At 39.7% G+C, this 20,745-nt stretch overlaps 1 protein-coding gene across 1 annotated transcript in view; it reads left to right on the forward strand.

The window, feature by feature from the left end:
- The window catches only part of SND1 (staphylococcal nuclease and tudor domain containing 1), a 414,504-nt gene that overhangs the window by 37,021 nt on the left and 356,738 nt on the right, over positions 1-20,745 (forward strand). Inside the window, exons 4-9 of the mRNA XM_059171771.1 lie at positions 3,618-3,696; positions 6,030-6,190; positions 6,941-7,032; positions 7,648-7,806; positions 9,393-9,499; positions 12,299-12,389. Coding sequence (XP_059027754.1) covers positions 3,618-3,696; positions 6,030-6,190; positions 6,941-7,032; positions 7,648-7,806; positions 9,393-9,499; positions 12,299-12,389 — 689 coding nt within the window. The remainder of the gene's footprint in view (positions 1-3,617; positions 3,697-6,029; positions 6,191-6,940; positions 7,033-7,647; positions 7,807-9,392; positions 9,500-12,298; positions 12,390-20,745) is intronic.

Consider the following 20,745-nt stretch of genomic DNA (forward strand, 5'->3'; position numbering starts at 1 on the left):
TCTGAGTCCAAAGTTGCTCCAAAGACCAGATTTTATCTGGTGGAAGGCGGGTGTGAGTTCTGGTGGAGGTAGTTGTAGGACAGTTGGCTGTGGGTGTAATTGGAAGTCTTATGAGTACTGGAGCTCTCATGGTACATAGGTGCTCCTGGTGCAGTGTCCCTGATTGCTGCTCCTTGTTTACTCCTGTGCCTGCTTTGCTGGCCTGGGTTAGGTGTGCGTAGTACCCATAGCATCCTTCCTTATATTTAGACCATCAGCCTGTGTAACTCAACGGTTCTGTCCTTCTAGGTCATAGTACTAATTGAATTCCTATAGATTTCCTATTGCATCTTCTATTTCCTTTATCTGTCTTTTGGGTTTTCTTCTCCTGAGGCTTTTTAGGAAAGGAAGAGTTGTTTAGGACTCATGGGTTTTTGCAAGCCACATGGTTGGAATGGAATGGAAAGAGCACAGGCTTTGGAGTTGTGTAGATGTGGGTTAGAATTCTGGCTTCTGTTAACATGTACTCTCATTTAACTCTTAGCCTTTGTGTAAGTCCTAGTTTTTTCATTTGTAAGCTATTGAGAGAGTTGAAAGAGATAGTGTGTGTGAAGTACTTGGCCCTGGCACAGAGTATGTACTCAGTAATGTGTGTGCACATGCACATATGCCTGCTATTCGGCTGGGCCAGGTGGCTCATGTGGTAGGAGGTGTTCTGATCTTTTTTGGATTGGGGGAGGAACAGAATAAGATTGTGGGATGGAGTTTGAACAGAAATAGGACATTGAAAGGATTGGTAGAGTGTTCTCCATAAAGCAGCCATTTTGGGAGTTATTTCGGGAGCAGTTTCTTTCTTTCTTTTTTTTTTTTTTTAAATCTTTGATTAAATTCTGTGACTCTTTGATAAAATAACCTTCCCACTTAGCTGCTTTAGATAATTTTTTGACTTGGGTAGTCAGTTAACTGGAAGTAAGCAAGCAGCTAACAGTATTCTCTTAAGATTCTGATTTTAACTTTAGAGGTCTTAGGAAAATGAGTTGGATGACTCCAGGATGACCCTGGAAAGGTCTCATTTGATTTACCTGGTAGACAAATGCCCTTTTTAGCCTCCCAAACTTTGGCTGTCTGCTTCTTGATTGAATGGGAAATTACAGAAATATATAGAATCTTTCAGAAAGAGAAACAAATTTACCTTTTGCCCAACATTCAGATAATGTAATGGGAAATAAACCACTTAAGCATTATTGTTAGATGGCTCCTGGTTAGACAGAATAGAAGCTCATGGTCTTCAAAATGCAGTTGCTCAGGGATTTTATCACTTACAAAACTGCAGTTCCATAACAGCTGGTCAGTCTTCTGTTACCCTGCCACAGACCTACCTGAAACTACAGAAAATGGCAGGCACAGATAGCTCTATAAAGACACCACCTCTGAGAGTTCTTTTAAGTAAACCCGGTCTTCAACTAAAATGTCTAAGTATTTTAAGGGAAGTTGACATTTAAAATTCTTTGTTGTTTTTAGAAAGTTCATTTTTAAAATTGACCCACATTATAAACTGGACATATGTGCATGATAACATGCTAGTGTTTAGAATAAGACCTCGTGCCTAGGAAGTGATTATAAATACAGACTGAAAGAATGTTTGGAATTGCCTACACTGAATGTTTGGAATCATCTATATCTTTTAGTTTTAAAGGTTTAAATGACTTAAAAGTTTAATATTTTCACTCAGCTCTTTTAAGGAAATCTCCATGCCAATTCTAATGAAAGGATACACTGGCTTAGATAATTAGTATCCATATGTTTATCCTGTTTCGTGGCTACTCCCTTTTTGTGATGGAGAAGAATGGTAGAATTTGAGAATTTTTGGTTGACCTCGAACTTATTTAAAAAAATTAGTCTTCTGACTTTTGGAGAAAATATAGTCACCCACTTGCTCAGAATACCATCCCAGTTGTGACTTGGTCAGTTTTATAATTCACTAAGTATAAGCAAGAATAAAATCCTTAGCCTACAAATTTCCCATTTCAGTATTCTATCCACCACATCTTGTTGCCGGAGTTCAGTCCAGGGAAATACATTTCTCTCCCTTTTGAAGGAGCAATCAGAACTCACTTTTTAGAAGTGGGCCAGCCAAGGGCCATTTCAGAGCACCCTGTGTCAAGAAACTGAAAGCTATTTGGCATGCAGTTGATTGACTGGTTTTGTGACCACACACCTTGTTTGTACCAGGGCTTCATTCTTTCTACTCCCTGACATCTTGGCACCTTATTGCTCAAGTTTTCATTTTATTGTTAAACCCTTCCTTTTGACTTTCTACTCTTTGGGATTCCTGTTGCTTTGAAACAAGCAGTGTAATATTTGCTAATGTCAGATAGCTGTGTGTGTCTATGTCTGGCCTCAACGGTAACCTCAGTGGAAAGGTTCTGGTGATCCATGCTCAGCCTCAGAACCTGAGAATTCGTTGTATAAATATCATTCATCTTGACTTCCCTTGGTAGGAAAAGAGGCTTGTAATTTGCTCCTCTAGCAATCTGGGCACTGCTAATGGCAAGGTATTTAGGCTGGATTTGGGGTTGGTGTGTATATTGCTACTGCTTAGCGAAGTCAATATATAGTGTATTAAATATAAATCTTACAGAATTTTATTCTTTGCTGACGGTACCTATTAGCTAGACTCCTGTGTTTCAGTTTATCTGGGACCTTGTTCTCTGCCATATTAAAGATTTTTATGCAGCAGTTCCTTCACAGATGTCTTCCTTTATCGCTTTGTCTGACAAGCAGAGATTTAAGAGCTTACAGAACCTGAAAGCTTTTTCAGTAGCATGGAAATGCAATTAATGTTTCAAGTGCCCAGGTAGAACCTAATCAGATTGGGTTTTAAGTTTACCTTCATTTTTCTTGCCTGCTGTTATATGATAGATTAGAAATCTAGACACCACCTCTGCCCCTGTGTCTCTCAGAGCAGGAGAAAGTCTTTTAACAAACGGTATAGATTGTCTTGGTGTCCTCTTGGAGCAGGTCATCCTGAGAGGAATTAAGACTTTCTGTGTAAAACATGATAAACAATCCTAAATGAATCCATCTGATTGCACAGCAGGTGTGTGGACTAATTTTTTGTTTTTAATTCCTGTTGTATGCTGGGCACTGTGTTAGATTTACAGACATTGTGGCTTAATTTTCACAAGAACCCACGTGGCGGGTACACTTCCCATTTTATAGATAAATAAATGATGATACTGAGGGGCCTTGTTTAAGCTATTAAGTGGCGGAATTTGTGTTCTGCTCCAGGCCCCTGCTGCTTAGGTCAGAGTTCTTTATACTCTCTAGGGCTGCTGTGTGTGTCTTGCTTTTCTTTCAGTCTCTGTAGTTCCTGAGATTGCCTTTGGCCTGGGAGATACACAAAAAAATTAGAAACAAAGTCCTGAAGAAGATTTATAGATTTTTGGGTCCTCAAGACTAGACACTTTGGGAGAAGAAGTTTTCTGAAAAACCCAACACTGTATTGCTGCCTTGTCCAGTTCTCTGGCAACATCATTCTCCTTGAGGAGCTTAGGGTGAAAAGCGGTTCCATTTGAGCTCTGCTACTGTTGGAGACAGATTGGCATCTTGTGTTTAATTCCCTTTTTCCTCCTCAGATACCAATGGGGAAAACATTGCAGAGTCTCTGGTTGCAGAGGGCTTGGCTACCCGGAGAGAAGGCATGAGAGCTAATAAGTAAGTATTTATTACTCTTCCTATCCCCATAAAGTTCCTTCTCCACTGTGAGAGCTGGGGTCACTTAAAAGAGGTTGTGTAGTCAGCTCTACTGTGACTTTGCTGCATTTTCTTTCCTGTCCCTGGCATACAGTGGGTAACTGCTAGTGCTCTCCTGGCTTTTAGGACATTTCTTGCCCCAGTGTGGATTTTTCTGAGCCAGGAGTTCACTCAGGATTCACTAGTGGCATTTGACACGTGTAACTCCTTTAAATAAGGGAGTTAGAGACAAAGCACTTCCATTCACTATATTCATAAGAGCCAACAGGCTATGAATTACATGATAGACACTCAGTTCCAGACTATTTATCCATCCGTCCCAAAAGATTTATTGAACACTTACTGTGTGCTGGGCTGTGTTCTGGGCACTGAGAATACAGCAGTGAACAAACAGTTTCTGCTAACATTTTAATGGGGAGACAGATAGGAAACCAATAAACAAATAGGTATATAATATATCATGTGCAAGAAATAAGTGCAGTGAAAAGTGAAGTGGAGTGAATAGATAGAATTCAAAGCAAAATCTGTTGCTTAGGATCTAGGGAAACCGACAAGGGCTCAATGGTTCTGCTTTAAAGTCAGGGAAAATTTTCTGTCTCTCCAAAGCCTTTTAAGCCCGTTTTGGTCTACAGATCTGTAGATGCATCAGTAGTAGGTAAAAATGTATTTGTTCAGCTAATGGCAGTGTGAAGATAATGGGAATGAGTGTTAGTTATGTAAGCTTTATAGCACATGTATCATGTTCAAGTTCACCAGTGTTGGCTCACAGTAGGATGGATTGCAGCTGGCTTTAATTAACACTTTAGTCTCTGAAAAGTGATATGTTACATCAGTAATTGGAGGCTAAAGATGCTGTTTAAATCATTAAATCCTTGCTATATTATATGACTGTTGTTGGTGTACAAACGGCTTTAGGTAAATATTTGCATGAACTGTACCAGTGATGGTGATGAACAAAGACAAGAATGTACTTTTTACATTCTTCCTGCCTTCATAGACTTGAGGCCAACTCATTCGCTATAAACTTCTGTGGGTCCTTTCAAACTGCAAAGAAACATTTGTTGGAGCCTATAATTGGGGAGTGAGCATGTGGGAATTTAATTAAATAAAGACCTTTGTCTTAGGTGGTGTTTTTGGAGGCTAAAGTTGTATCTTAAGGAGAACTGTTGGCATGATTATGATTGCAGTATTTTTTGGGAATCCAGTTGGCAACCAGAATGAAATTTTTAAAAAGCCCATAACTCTGTTGTACCATCTCAACAAAGAAATCTCCCTTGGAGTCCTGATCTTTTTTCTTGAAAGCTGTCTTGACTTCTCCTTTTTTCAGTTTCTATGTTTGCTTCTATCTCTTAAGCCATACTTTTTATTGCATTCTGGTTGCAGTCTTGGGTCCCCAAAGATGTGACTGTCTTTTTTGGGGCAGGGGGGAAAGAATAGTACTGAAGACTTCAGGCTTGAGAAATTACAGGTCAGGGATCTCTCTTCTGATACCCCTACTGCTTAAGGTGGGAGATTTAGTTTATGCATATAGCCTTTGATGGAACCATGTTTTGAGATTGTGGAAAGGCCTCGGAGTTCGCTGTTCCCTTTAGCTCAGGGATGTGTGTATGAGGTTGGTGGCTGGGGGTGGGGGAGAGCCATTTCGGTTTTTTTTTTTTTTTTTGGTCTATCTTCTGGTTTTCACTGTTCTCGTATATATTTGATTTCCTGCATTGTGGAGGAGGAGTCTTCCATTTTCAAAAGGAAGCTTTTCAGACTGCTTTTGGCTTGCTGGTCTTTACTGAATGTGTAAGTAGTTTTGGGGTGACATCTGTAATAACAGTATTTGCTCTGTATTCCCCAGCTCTGTTCTGTAGACAGAAGGGAGTAAGGGTGGTTCTTAGTCACTTTCCTTCTGTTGTGTCCTGCCGAGCTCTTCCTGGATCCAGTTCCTGAGTCTGGGGTGGTTAAATGAGGCTGTAACCCCCGGAGAGGCTTCCTTCTGAGCCACCAACTTCTTCTGTTGGAATCACTGATGGTAGCAGTCCTGAGATGTGTGTTCTTGCATCTTCTCATTAAATGCTCTTAGAAGTGAATCTGTTGTTTGAGGGAACAAGTCTGAAATCCAGAAATTACACTCATGGTGATTTTTCTAGTTATAGGGTTAGGCCTACAGCCATAGATGTGAAACAAATGCTTTGGTTTCTTCAAGGGGAGCAGATGCTGAAGAAACCCAGAGTTCAAAGAAGAACCTGATCCCCACATCCCCCACACCTCGTTGAACTCATCACATGTGTTTCCTTTTCATGTCCCAGTCCTGAGCAGAACCGGCTCTCAGAGTGTGAGGAACAAGCGAAGGCAGCTAAGAAAGGCATGTGGAGTGAGGGGAACGGCTCACATACTATCCGGGACCTCAAGTATACCATCGAGAACCCAAGGCACTTTGTGGACTCACGCCATCAGAAACCTGTCAATGGTGAGGCTGGTGGGGAAAGACATAATACAGAGTGATTTCTGTTTGTTTTCAAGTTTCTTGAAGTTTATAAAAGCTATTTTACTCAGTAGCCAGAGGAAATTGCTAAGAGTGTAACAGCACTGTGGTATTTTGGAAGGTAACTTGAATCCAGTTATATAGGTTACAACAGATGTGTTCTGACAGAGGTTAATCCTTTGCTGGTGCAGGGGAGTAGATTGCTGGTAATTTTCCACATTGGATATCTTCCTGTTTTCTAAAAGCTACCACTTAAGTAACTTCCCTGAAATTATATTCTGTATACATGTAAACACACACACACACACACGTGTGCGTGCACACACTCATTCACACTCTAGTTCCTGGCCCACTTTTGAGACCTATTAACTACAGACAGAGTAAAATAAAATGATTACCAAGTCTGAATTATTACTTGTTTCTTGCTTTGCACTTGGTACTTAAGTGGTGAGCCAGCGAACTTATGGATAACGAAGATTAGGTATGAGCTGTGAGATCCCAGAAAGTGGAGAACACCTAGAAGTTGGTCTGGTCTAATCTGTATTCCTAGGAATACTTTGTAGAAGAGTCTGTTTTATGGATACTCATGATCTTCCAGTGTTTCGTCACTTCTCAGAGGGAGGCTTTCTGAGGGTTTTGGGGGAGATGAACTGTGTTAAATGCAGTTTGATTGGGCATTGTTTATCCCTGGCACAACTTTGGCTAGTGACTTATGCTGTTTGTTCTGTCACACAGCTATCATCGAGCACGTGCGAGACGGGAGTGTGGTCAGGGCCCTGCTCCTCCCAGATTACTACCTGGTTACGGTCATGCTGTCAGGGATCAAGGTCAGACCACACACTGGGCTGTGGGAGTGGATTTAGGGTTTGTGGAAGTGTTCACTGACAGGTAGCTTCTTCTCCTCTGGGACTCTGGATTTACTGATTCTTCCCAGTGTTAACACCTGACTAGAGTATTTTCTACTGTAGACATTGCAGTGGGACTATCCTCTGTTAGTTCAAATAAGATTTAAAAACATTTTTTTTTTAAGTACTTCGCGTTTTGGGCTGTGTGAAGAGGTGGTTGAGATTGAGAAAGTGAATTTCAGAGCTTCCCATCTCCCCTGAGAATGACTGTCTCAATGTAAAATATCCATTTTGATTTTTTAAAAAAATTAGGGATTTAAAACTAGACAGTGGTGACTCTTTTTTTGGCAAGGGGTAATTTTCAAATATAATTTATAATTGCCCCATGATAGTGACATGCATTTTATTTACTTTCCCAAGAAGTCTGACAAGATGCTATTTCGATTCCCTTTTACCAGTATGTTTTAAAAAGGGGTTAGAAGGCCTGATTTGAGACCTCCGCAACTTAACTTTGTGGTATTTGTGGCTTGGTGTGGTTTTGGAATCCCTGGCACACACCTTGAGGATCATTACCCACCTTCCTTACTTTTGCTTTAGTGCCCAACTTTTCGACGGGAAGCAGATGGCAGTGAAACACCAGAACCCTTTGCTGCAGAAGCCAAATTTTTCACCGAGTCTAGACTGCTTCAGAGAGATGTTCAGATCGTTCTGGAGAGCTGCCACAACCAGAACATTCTGGGTACCATCCTTCATCCAGTGAGTGTGCCCATACAGCCTGGGCTGGGTGGGGTTGGGGGTGCATTTGGTGTTTGATGAGCTGTGGTTTACTTCTTTTCTCTCTGTATTTAAGAACCACGTAAATCTCTTGGCAGGATTATCATCTGATTTTTGAGGCATTTTCTAGGGGGACTTCAGTTAACTGATAGAATTAGACAGATTTGTCAGACTTCCTCACTTTATAAAAGGAACCTCAGCTTTTGAGTTTGTAAGGGGAGGAGAACTCCTGTTTCCTCAAGTGTTGGTCCTTGAGGTTGGGAATAGGCAAGTTGAGGGGCTGCCCCATAGATGAGCAGTTGCACTGAGGTGTGTAGTACAAGATTGCTGAGCTTTGTATGTAGGTCTGGAGGTAGCTCTTTAAAGTATTGGTGGCACTAGGGACACCTGGGTGGCTCAGTCAGGTAGGTGTCTGACTCTTGGTTTTGGTTCAGATCATGGGTCCTGAGATCAAGCCCCTTGTTGGGCTCCCTGCTCAGCAGGAAGTTGGCTTGAGATTCTCTCCTCTCTCTCTCTGCCCTTTGCTCTTTGCCCCTTGCTTGCTCGCTCTCTCTCTCTCAAAGAAATCTTTACATATTTATTTTTTGAATTCTATCAAATATTTATGTATTTTAAAATATTTTTTTTACATTTTTATTCAGTTAATTAACATAATTCAAATAAATGTTTAAAAAAATAAAGTGTTGCTAGAACTATGATGAGGAAACTTTTTTATGGAAAGATTAGTTTGTGTACTTCAGGCCTTAGCTATTTACATTCTAACTCTGCTTTTGAGCAGGAAATAGGCTCTTTATGTTCATCTAGTTTTGACTCTCAGTTCTTCCCATACATAGACTTTGGTGGGTGGGTTCCTCTTGGAAAGGAAGTGATGTTGTTTTGTACTACCCAAGTACAAGTGAATTTTCATTCTTATAACCTATGTCCAGTACAGAATAAGCTACTGTTACTTATTCTTTGGCTAGAGAATACTTTCATGCTGGCTGTTGTGGAAGGCTGGGAGGCTTGGTTTGGAATGTGCCAAGGTCATGTTTTGTCTGGAGGGCTAGCTGTCTGCTGTGCCCTACCAGATGTCACAGTAGAATGGAAATTGTAATTCACTGGGAAAATGTAGCTGAAGTTATTCCTTACTCAGCCTTCAGCTTTCTCCTTCAGCTTTCTCCTTATGAGAAGGGGAGTGAGTGCTGATCTTAGGGAAGGAAATAATAAGGTGTAATCTCTACTAAAGATTAACATCCTCCTCTGCCCACAAGAAGAGCTATTGAAATGTCAATTCCATTCAATGCCACTAACATTTATCCTACTCCTGTTAAGTGAGTTACTGTGCTGGGTGTTGTGGGGATGGGAAGCCAAGGCTGTTAGGGGTTGCCTCAGAGTGATGTCTCCCACCTCAGAGCTGGTTTCTTAATGAGAGAAATGCTTTATTCCTTTCCTTTCTTTTTTCTTTTTTCTTCTTCTTTTTTTTTTTTTAGATATATGAACTGTAGTATGGATTGTGGCTGTTGATTGTGTCAGCAGTCTAGAGAAATGGATTCTCTTGTGCCTGCCTTTTCATGTGCCTTGTTTTTCAGAATGGCAACATCACAGAGCTCCTCCTGAAGGAAGGTTTTGCTCGCTGTGTGGATTGGTCGATTGCAGTTTATACTCGGGGCGCAGAAAAGCTGAGGGCAGCTGAGAGGTAAGGTCTGTCAGGGAAGGCTTCCAGCCAAGGATCTTGTTGAGGATCTTTAGGGAAAGAAATCTAGTGATCTTCTCTCACCTATCTATGTCAGTATTTGTTATATTTCAGAAAAAGATTAAGGAAATTCCAAAAGAGGCTAAGATCTCATTGAGTTGCTTAGTTCTAAGTCTTTGGATTGTCTGATTCATTGCTCTGCAGTAAGGGCTAGATTTTCATTCAGCCAACCTGATTTGCTGCTTTACTGTTTTGGTCACTACCTGCCCCCCCCAAGCCCCTCACTGAAATTCTGGGTTTTAGGCATTTGGAATGAAATAAACTTTCATATCCTCATTTGAGGATAATGTAATCACTTATCAACGATTACCAAACAAGCAGGTTGGAGCCAGGAGTATGATGGAAAGATAGAGCCTTTGGGTCCTAAAACAGGACCAGTCAGTGTTACTGTGAGTCCTCATGCCCTCATTTATTGAAACATGTTTTAGTTAAAAATGTTAAGGTAGGGAGGGAAAACATGAAACAAGATGGGACTGGGGAGGGAGATAAGCTGTAAGAGACTCTTAATCCCAGGAAACAAACAGAGGGTTGCTGGGGGGTGGGAGGGGATGGATAGGGTGGCTGGGCTATGGACACAGGGGAGGGGATGTGCTCTGGTGAGTGCTGTGAAGTGTGTAAGCCTGATTACTCACAGACTTGTACCTCTGGGGCAAATAATACATTATGTTAATAAAAATGTTAATGTAACTCTGAGGTGCTCTTGTCACATTTTTAGCTAGGTGTTTTGTGGTTAAAGACTTATGTAGAAAATAACTTATTTCTAGAAAAACAGTAGTTGGCTATTCCGAAGATTGAATGGCTGTTTCGAGTGTCAAGGTCAGGAATATCTAGGTGTAGGTGAACTTTGTTCACTTAATGGGGTAAAGGGAAGAAAATGAAGCAGGTACCAAGAGTAGATGGATGGAGATTATGCTTGGGGAAAGCCCCAACCACCATCTCCCAGGATACATTTAAGCAGAAGACCTACCAACTACTGATGGCAATGGTCCACTCCCAAGGTGTGTTGTATGACTTACTTCAGAACCATTAAGTTGTAATGGTCTTTTTTTTTTTTTTAATTTTTTTTTTTTTTTAAAGATTTTATTTATTTATTTGACAGAGAGAGAGATCACAAGTAGGCAGAGAGGCAGAGAGAGAGAGGAGGAAGCAGGCTCCCTGCTGAGCAGAGAGCCTGATGTGGGACTTGATCCCAGGACCCTGAGATCATGATCTGAGCTGAAGGCAGCGGCTTAACCCACTGAGCCATCCAGGCGCCCAAGATATAATGGTCTTGACAGCTTTACATTTTTGGCCTTTGAGGCAGACAGCTAAGAGATGTACAAGAACATGAACTGGATGAGTACAGTTTTCTTCCTTTGAGTCTTTCATATCTTTCTGTACTCATAAGCAGAAAGACTTGCAACTTTTTACAAAAGTAGATTCTAATCTGGACCATTAGATATGGCATATCTGATTTAAAAAATTATATAACATTTTCTAGTTTTTATGTTCCACAATTAAATTCAAAAGATAGAATACTCTTAACCATATACAGTGGTTCCAAATACCTCAGATTATTCAGTGATGCTCCAAAATTTTTTTGTTGTTGTTCAGAAAATTCTGTAAGTCCATTATTCTAAATATAATTTTGGTTCATCATTCTTTCTGCATTCTTTAAGCTCCTGCCTCTCTTTGAAGAAAGTGAGTACAATGGCAGTAGTATCTACATGTTTTATAACATCTTTAGATTATATGGATTTTTAGCTCATCATTAAAACACAGGTTTAGACCAAGGAATGCAAATCGTATTTCAATAATCTGTGATTCCTTGCCTGCTCTTTTGCATGCAGTATTTGACTTGCTTGCAATCCGTGTCAAAGTATTTTATGTATTTTACAACTACTACATGCTACTTTGTCTCTTTCTCATTTTAGTGCTGCTTTTTAAAAAAAAAGGTTGCAAATAAATAAAGTTTGCAACACTGTTTTCACAAGTAAGAGTTCCTTTCCCTTGCACGTGTGTCCATTTATCTGTAAAGACTTTTATAAATAAAAAACACGAAAATACAGCTGTTCACTGGTTTTTTAAAATCTTTGCACATATTCCATTTCGCTCTCTTAACCCTAACTGAGAAAATTCCTAATGGCTTTGGTGCTGTAAAACCGGTGTCTGCCAACACCTTTTTTTCACTTTTGTCAATGAACTTCTACTGGATTTTTGTCCCTTTTCTTCTTCTTTAGATGCACTACAGAGACCATTGTGTTCTTGTTTTTCCACATAAGATTTGGTTAGCTGATAATCTTTTTTTTTTTTTTTTGGTATTCAAATGGAAATTGAGCAGGCCTGTGTTTTTTTAAAAATGTATTTGTTTGTTTAGATGTGGGTGTTCCTCCCACTTCAGAGAGCCGTTGCTCTGCGTCTGTCATTCCAGCACCTGGCATTTAGTAGTCCCTCAGGAGAGATTGGATAAGCTAACGAGCTATTCAAGATGGACTTGTACTGTCTGGGCTTGAGAAAGTGCACACCTAGACCCCGGTCTGCCAGCCAAGGGTGTATGGTCTATATCTTTGTTGGACAGTTCAGTTCCTGTGCACTCTTTCCTGTCTTTCACACTTCGCTCTGGCTTCACAGGTGGCCTTTCTCTTGGGTGTCTTGTTTCTGAGATAGAGTAGGATTCTGTACTGTTTGCCCCAATGGTGATGGCGGATTCCATTTGCTGACCTATTCTGTCTGAATGATTTGCATTCTTGTTTTCGTTGCCAGGTTTGCCAAGGAACGCAGGCTGAGAATATGGAGAGACTATGTGGCTCCCACTGCTAATTTGGACCAAAAGGACAAGCAGTTTGTTGCCAAGGTGAGTCATTCTTGGCATCTTAAGATGCCTGGTGGACATTGTCAGCTAGTGCTAATACAAAGATCTGAACAGTCAACCCAGAGCCGACACGTTTCTGTTTTAAGCCACTGGGGTTTGCATGCGTGTGCAGTGATTGCATGCGTGTGTGTGTTTATCGCAGGGGACTTGGAAACTGTAAGAGCTTTCTTGTCATACATTTGCGTAACTTCATTTAGAGTTCGTAAGACTTCTGTCTGCCTGATAAAATGGCTTTTTCTTCGATTTTCCTGTCAGAGTATATGTGAACTCAAACTTCTTTCTTCTGTTTGTGGCCTCTCATGGTTTTGAGTTTTTTCTCATGTGATGTGTTTTTCTGAGAGCTCTCCTGAAGTGTCCCAGGATGGATTCCTTTGACAGGAACCAGTACTTTTGAATAGACTGTTTGGGTCCAGCAACGCGCTGTATTTCTTCTTAGTTGATCGGTTTGATATCTTGAGTGGTAGGCCAGTTTTCCTCACTTTCCCAAAATGCTGTGATGTTTTCCAGTCTGTTTTTACTTTTGGGAAGAGAAGCTTTGTTTTTTTTTATGAGGCTAATTAACATATCTATCCACTTAGAGGTGGCTGGCCCATATGAGTTTAAGATGGGAAGCCACTAGGTGGCACTGTCAGCCTGAAAAAATCATGGATCAGTTTCTTTTAGACTGGTAAAAATTTTAAGTCTCTGAGGAATTGTCTGAATTTCTTCACTTTCTTTTTTATGGTGCCCAAGACAATAAGTCACAGAGTACTCAAGTGTCTTCTTTCCCTCTTGTAGTAGGTGGTCCGTCTCCAAGCAGCTGTCAAGTTAGCCATAATTGGGTCTTTAGTGGACATTAATGGGAATAGTCCTGGGTTGGATTATCCCCCCCTGCAGAAGTCTCCCCCCATGCAGGATTCTCCCCATCCTTCCAAGTCTTGGTACAGACCAGAATGAAACCTTGCTTCCTTTCTGTGTGAGGACCATACTAGTTTGGAAACTTGGGCACAGTTGTTCTGCCTAACTGGAACTTACTTGCTTCTGCACATGTTTCCTGTATCTCTTCTGTTTTAAGACTATAGCCACACAGTGAAAGGATAATCATTCACTAAACAAAGGAGGCAGGCCTTCCAGTTTTCACCATCACTTTGAGAGGCTGTGATACTAGTGATGTAGATGAGGCCTGGGGGGTCCTTTATTTTGTATTGTCCCTCTTGGCCCCTTCCAGTTAAAACTGAGTTTATAGAGAAACCCAGAAGATTTTGGAGGATTTTGAGCCTTTGGTCATTGGGGGAACTCTAATGCATTGCTGAAGGAAGAAATTCTAAAGATTAGATGCTTGAGTCTATAGTTTGTATTTTTCTTAAATATGACTTCATTGATAACTAGAAAAGAACTGGCACATTTCCTCTTTAAATCTAGGGTTCCAGGATATGTGTGTTGTGTTTTAAAACAGAGTGAGGCTCTTTTTCATGATGATGAAGTTCTGTTTGTTAAAATGGTGGAGTAGAGGAAATTGCCTCTAAAAACCATCTAAGGATTATGGGGAATAGCCTTTTTCCTGTAGTATCTTTAATATAAATTTAGGTCATTTGGATGTAGGCCTGCTTAGAGAGCAGAGAGAGAGATGTATTTGTAGGTAGATAAGTGGTTTTAAAACTTCCTGAGTTTTAGATATCCTTCAGCATCACTATTATTCTTTTAAATAGGATAAAAACATAAAAAGGAGAAGAAAAAACTCTCAAACTAGATGAAACTACTGTCACACAGTGTTTTTTTAAAAAAAAGTTTATTATACTGTCTGTCCCAGGGTTGGCAGACTGTGGCCCATGGCCCAAGTCTGGCCCACTACTTGTTTTGTATGGCCTGTGAAGTATGGATGGGTTTTATATAGAAAAAAGATGGGTTTTACATGAAAATGATATGACATTTAAATATCAGTGTCATGAATAAATTAGATCATGGCCACGGTTTTTTGTTTGTTTACATGTTGTCTATAGCTGTTTTTATGATACAGTGGCAGGGGTGAGTAGTTGCGACAGAGACTATATAGCCTGCAAAGCCTAAGATGTTTGCTCTCAGACCCTGCACAGAAGAGTGTGCTGACCCTTTATCTCTACCAGTCCTACTCAGAGTGCCTTGATAGAATGTAAGAAGCTTGAGCCATAATGTAAATTAAGGCATTGCTTCTTTCATCAAGAAAATCTTGCTCCTGAAAAAAACGTCAGCAATGTTCTCGGTGATGTAGTTGATTTATGTTCTGGTACAAGCTCCTTCTATCTTTGTAGACTGGCAGCCACTTTTGAGTAGTACTGAGCTGTATTCTTTTGTGTATAATTTTCAAGTTGGTAAGTTTTTATTTTTTAATGCATAAAAATTTAAAGAACTCTGTGGGCATATTAAATGTATTAGTCCATTTTCCCAGTCCCTTTAGGCAGCCATTTTCAATTCTTGGCTGATCTGCATCTTTGAATAAAATGATTATATCACTCTTTTCTTAACTTTCCAGTGTTAGGTATGACCCTTTTCCTGCATATCATGGAAGATGAGGATTCACTTGGGTGTGCATGTACTTTTCCCTAATCCTTCCAATAGGAGTGTATCCTAATTCTTGTCCAATCTTTACTTTGTAAATGCTGATTACCACTGAGCCATATGATACATTATGGTTACCATTTCATTTCCTGCAGAACTTTTTGTTTACCCTGGATTTAATAATTTTAAAAGTTTATGTATTTTTTATGTACGTAATAATTTGACCCCCAGACTCTACCTCTGTAAATCTCTCTGAAGACATTGATTCAACCTGTTATTTTTATCTTTTTCAATAGTACTTTTCAGGAGCCTTATGACCTGTACCAATTTGGACTAGTTCTTTTGTTCTTCTTTTTTCATTGTTCTAGAGCTGTCATCTATGGATATCTTCACCATTTTCCTGGGGTTTTCTTTGCCTTACTTTGGGTTGGAGCTATGTTTGCTGGATCCCATGGCTTCTTTATAATTTACTACTTTATTTTGGTGGCACACATTCTCTAGCTTCTTGGGAAGAGTGCTTGGCAGGTAAATGTTTTGAGACTTTTCATGTCTGTTTTGTAATTACACTTGATCAAATGTTTAGCTGGATACAGAATTTTATGTTAGAAATTATTTTCCTTCAGAATTGTGAAGGCATTGCTCCACTGTCATTTAACTATTGGGAGATTTTTTTTTTTTAAGAAGTCTGATACCATTCTGATTCCTCATCCTTATAAGATTTTTTTCTTTCTGTGAAATCTTCACATATTCTTTTTTTATATTTAAGTTTCATAAAGGAGTACTGTGTTTATCCATGTGGGAACATGGTATGCTTTTTAATTCTTAGTTCTTTTGTCTGGGAACTTCAACTATTTTTTGTTGTTGATTTCCAACAAGTTTCTCTGGTCTTTTCTAGCAGATGTTTGACTTTGTTGACTGGTCTTCTAATTTTTCCCTCCTGTTTTTCATCTTTCTCCCTTATTCTTTCTAAATTTTTTAATATTTACCTTTTGGCCCTGCTACTGAGTATTTCATTTTTGATACTGTATTTTAAGAGCTTGCTTTTTGTTGTTGTTCTCTGTTTCTTTTATTTCTTTTTATTGAAACATAGTTGGCATGTAGCATTATATTAGTTTCACGTGTATAACATAGTGATTTGATGATTCTATACATTATATAGTGCTTTCCATAAGAGTAGTTACGATCCGTCATTGTAAGAAGCTATTTCTTAATCATTGACTATATTTCCTATGCTGTACTTTTCATTTTCATTATTTATTTTATAACCTCTTTACCTATTTTGCTTTTACCATTTCCATCAACCCTCATCCCTTCTAGCAACCACCAACTTGTCCTCTGTATTTATGAGTCTTTCATTTTATTTGGTTGCTTGTTCACCCATTGTGTTTTTCTGTTTTCTTAAGATTCCATGTGTAAGTGAAACCCTCTGGTATTTGTTTTTTTCTGTGTGACTTATTTCACTTAGCATATCCCCTAGGTTCATCCATATTGTTATACATGGCATGATTTCACTTTTTAAGGTGGAGTAATATTCCAGTGTGTGTGTGTGTGTGTGTCTGTCTGTACATACCACATCTTCTTTATCCATTCATCTATCAGTGGTTAGGTTGCTTCCGTATCTTAGCTGTTATAAAGCTGCAGTAAACATAGGGGTGCATGTATCTTTTCAAATTAGTGTTTTTGTTTTCTTTGAGTATGATCTATCTGTCTTTCTTTTTTTTTTTAGAACCTCCATCCTGTTTTCTGCAGTGCCTGCACCAATTTATATTCCCACTACTGATGCGTGAGGACTCCCTTTCCTCTGCATCCTCACCAACACTTCTTTTTGATACTAGCCATTCTGACAGGGCTGAGGTGATATCTCATTGCGGTTTTGATTTGCATTTTCCTGGTGATGAGTGAGGTTGAGCATCTTTTCATGTCTGTTGGCCATCTGTATGTCTTCTTTGGAGAAATGCCTGTTCCAAGTCCTCTGTCTGTTTTTAAATTAAATTGTTTTTTGGTATTGTTCTGTTGAGTTCTTTATATGTTTTGGATATTAACCCCTTATCAACAGATACTTCATTTGCAAGTATCTTCTGTTCAGTAGCCTTTTCATTTTTGATGATTTCCTTTGCTGTCCAAAAGCTTTTTAGCTTGATGTAGTTTCAATAGTTTATGTTTTGCTCTTGTTTCCCTTGCCTGAGGACACAGATCCAGAGTAAAATATTGCTAAGGTCGATGACCAAGAGATCACTGCCCATGTTTTTATTTTAGAAGTTTTATGCTTTCAGGTCGTACAGTTAGGTCTTTAATCCATTTTTAGTTTATTTTTGTGTCTGATGTAAGAAAGTGATTTGGTTTCATTCTTTTGCATGTTGCCGTCCAATTTTCCCAGCACCATTTACTGAAGAGACTGTCTTTTCTGTATTGTATATTCTTTCTTTCTTTGTTGTAGATTAATTGACCATATAGCACGAGTTTATTTCTGGGCTCTTTATTCCATTCTGTTGATTTATGTGTCTATTTTCTCTTGTTATTTTTTAATAGTAATATCACTTGTTTCAGAGATGAAATATCATCTATTAGCTTTCAGAGGAATTAATTATAATTTTTTGAAAAATTTCTTTTCCCTGCATAGTATGTATTTCCCAAGTTGTTTTTAATTCTCTTTGGTTATTTTGGTCCCCCCCCCCTTTTTTTTTTTTGTATTTGTATGAGATACCTGGTGATCCTTGCTTATCTCTCTTACTTAAGGATGAGGTCTTGAACACTGGGTTAAAAGCAGTGAACTTGTATAGGGGGTTTATGGTGTTGATCAGGAAATCCAATCTGGGTTTTGGTCCCATTTTCATCTCCACTTGAGAGTCCTGATTTGACAGTTTCTTTGTCTTGGCAGGTGGAGGAAGTTTGCAGTATAAATCTGATTGGCTATTATGTTTTCTTATCACTAGCCAGGATTCAGCTTCTGTGGAGTCTGTTTCCACTCATCCATCTGCTTTCTAGCTTCCAGTGTTTTGTTGCCATTTTCTTCTCTTCCATTATCTTTATCCTATTGGACTTATCCCCCCAGCCCAAATCCATTTATTTTTGTTTAAAGGTATTTAGGGAGGGTGCCAAAGTCAATGTTTGAACTTGCTTTAGTTTGTTCATAATGTTCCATTGTAAGACTGCATAATTTATATAACCAGCCCCCAATAGGTCGATATTCGTATAGTGTATAATTTTTCCATTATTCAGAAAATGGCATAAATCTCTATGTAAACAGCATTTATTTCCACAGGAATGTTTTAGAGCACATTTGCCAAATAGCTTTCTAGGAATGTTAACCATGTGTAGTCCTACGTGTGTTCATTTTCTAAGATGTTATAGAACACAGGTGGACCCACTTTTTCTTAAGGGACCATATAGTAAATACATTATCTTTTGTGGGATATGTGTCTCTGTTGCAACTACTTGACTCTGCTACCATAGCAAGAAAATAGACTGTAGATATTATGTGGATGAATAGGCATGGTTGTGTTCCAGTAAAACTTGATTCACAACAATAAGCAGTGGGCTAGATCGCCCTTGGGTCATAGTTTGCTATCTCTCATTGTAGACCATGGGATATCCACATTACATCCAAAAGGAAAAAAATGATCTGCATTTCTTTTCATAACCTAGAGCCCAACTGCTATTTTGTAATCCTTTTACCTGATATAAAATGTCTGTTAATATGAATGCTACTTTTGTGGCACCTAGGTGGCTCATGTGGTTAAGCGTCTGCCTTTGACTCAGAGCATGATGTCTAGGTTCTGGGATCAAGCCTCATATATGGCTCCCAGCTCAGTAGAGTCTGCCTCTCCCCCTGCTTGTGCTCCCTCTCTCTCTCTCAAATGAATAAATCTTTAAAAGAAATTTAAAAATACTAATGCTGCTTTTTCAAGGAAACCTAAAAGGGTTCTAAGGTACCCTAGGACATCACAAACCTAATCTGACAGTCCTACAAGTTTTTACTGAAGGCTTCTGCTCTGAGGCTCATAGGACTGTAAGGCCGGAACAAATAATGGCTCTCTCTTTAGCACTCACTTGCCCTGTGTCCTAGAAACTATCGTACAGGGATCAGCTAAATAGCTTGAAAAAGCCTGCAGAAGATAACCTACGAACTCTTGAACTGGGTGCGTCTTGGGCTCTGTAGGTGATTTCTGGAACTGATGCTGTGGATGAGACGTGCTGGCCACGAGTGTCACTTCTGAGCAACTTGAAACCAACAGAGTATTGCCTTGGTACATGCAGCCTGCTGAAAGAATGCTTTCCATCCTCTGCTTAAACAGTTGCATTTCTAAAGGAAGGATATGCAAGGGGGGGCTCTCCTTGTCTCTCCAGGTTAGCAGAGAAGCATGTTCACTTCACAGCGATTAGCTGAGCCTGCTTGAGACTTTTGTGCCTGTCGTGGCTTGCCAGTTTCCTGCCTGCCTTCCCTGTGGCGTTTTAGCTGATCTGTGCTGTTTGTAGCCATATGGTCCCCTGAGCACGTGGCTTGGCTTCCCTGTCCCTGCTGCTGGATTCTTGGGCCTTGCACATTTTATAGACCTGAATAACACTCAGGGGTGGTGGGAGGGCTGGGGAGTGACAGCATGTTTTCAGGAGGTGCAGTCTTCTTATTGCCCTGCCTGCTTAGAGGCTTCTTGCTTGGTTCTCAGTACCAAGTGATGCCTAAACAAGCAGAGCCCTTCTGCTTTGAGAAAGCATGGAAGAATGAGAAGTGCTTCCTGCTTTCAAGGAGCTTACCATCTAGGGCACTGTCTGGAAGATTACCTTAAGTACTCAGCTGTCAGGACTCGGTGGTCATGTGCAGTTTTGGAGGTCAGGTTGAAGTTCTTCATGGATGCATGCAGTGGATTCTAAGACCGATTTGGTTTGGCCTTAATCATTTTTTGCTGTGCTTCTAGTCATAGCTCTGAATGGAGTTCATTGTCATATGCTTCTTAGAGATGGTTTTTAAGAAAAGCCACCCTTTAATATTTTTGGCTTTATCTAGACTTTCCATTGTATTTGCATTTGGTAATGTGGAGAGAATAAAAACAAAAAATACTAGCTATTTCCTGGACTTCTGCCATATGGCTTTCAGGTGAAGAGGAAGTTCTGGGGATCGTTCTGTTAGGAAGATGGCCTCTGCACCAAAAAGAGATGGAGACTTGGTTTGTAGCTTAAGTTTCAGTAAACTGATTTGCTGATAAGAATATAAAGTTGAATTAGAAGAGATTTGTAAAAAATACCTACTTGTTTTTTTCCATTGAGATTTTATTTTTTAGAACAGTTTTAGATTCACAGAAAAATTGAGCAGATGGTACAGAGTTCCTACATTACCACTGCCCTCCTAGTTTTTTCTGTAACCTGACATGGGTATGGTACATTCATTATAATTAGTGTACCAATATTGATATGTTATTATCAAATGAAGTCTTTTCTTTAGTCAGATTTCCTTAGTTTTTCTCCAGTCTGTTTTTCTGTTCCAGAATCTCATCCACCATAGCACACTAAATTAAGTTGTCATGTCTTGTCAGGCTCCTTTTGGATGTGGTAGTCTCTTGGACTTTCTTAGCTTTTGATGATTATGACAGTTTTGCAGAGTGCTGGTAGGGTATGTTGTAGGGTGCCCCATCTGTTCGGATTCATCTGATGCCTGGTTTCTTTTCAAGTACTTCTTACCAACTAGTCTGCTTACTCATGCTAAGGTGCCTGGAATTATGTGCATCAAGACATTGCTGGGCTTCGTCTTTTGCCAGCGGTACAGGATGCCCGCGGTACCCTTCTGGGGGTGGCTCCAGGCCATTGTTGTAACAGTTACGGTGTACTCCCT

Source organism: Mustela lutreola, chromosome 4 (assembly GCF_030435805.1).
Source record: "Mustela lutreola isolate mMusLut2 chromosome 4, mMusLut2.pri, whole genome shotgun sequence".
NCBI classification, from domain to species: Eukaryota; Metazoa; Chordata; class Mammalia; order Carnivora; family Mustelidae; genus Mustela; species Mustela lutreola.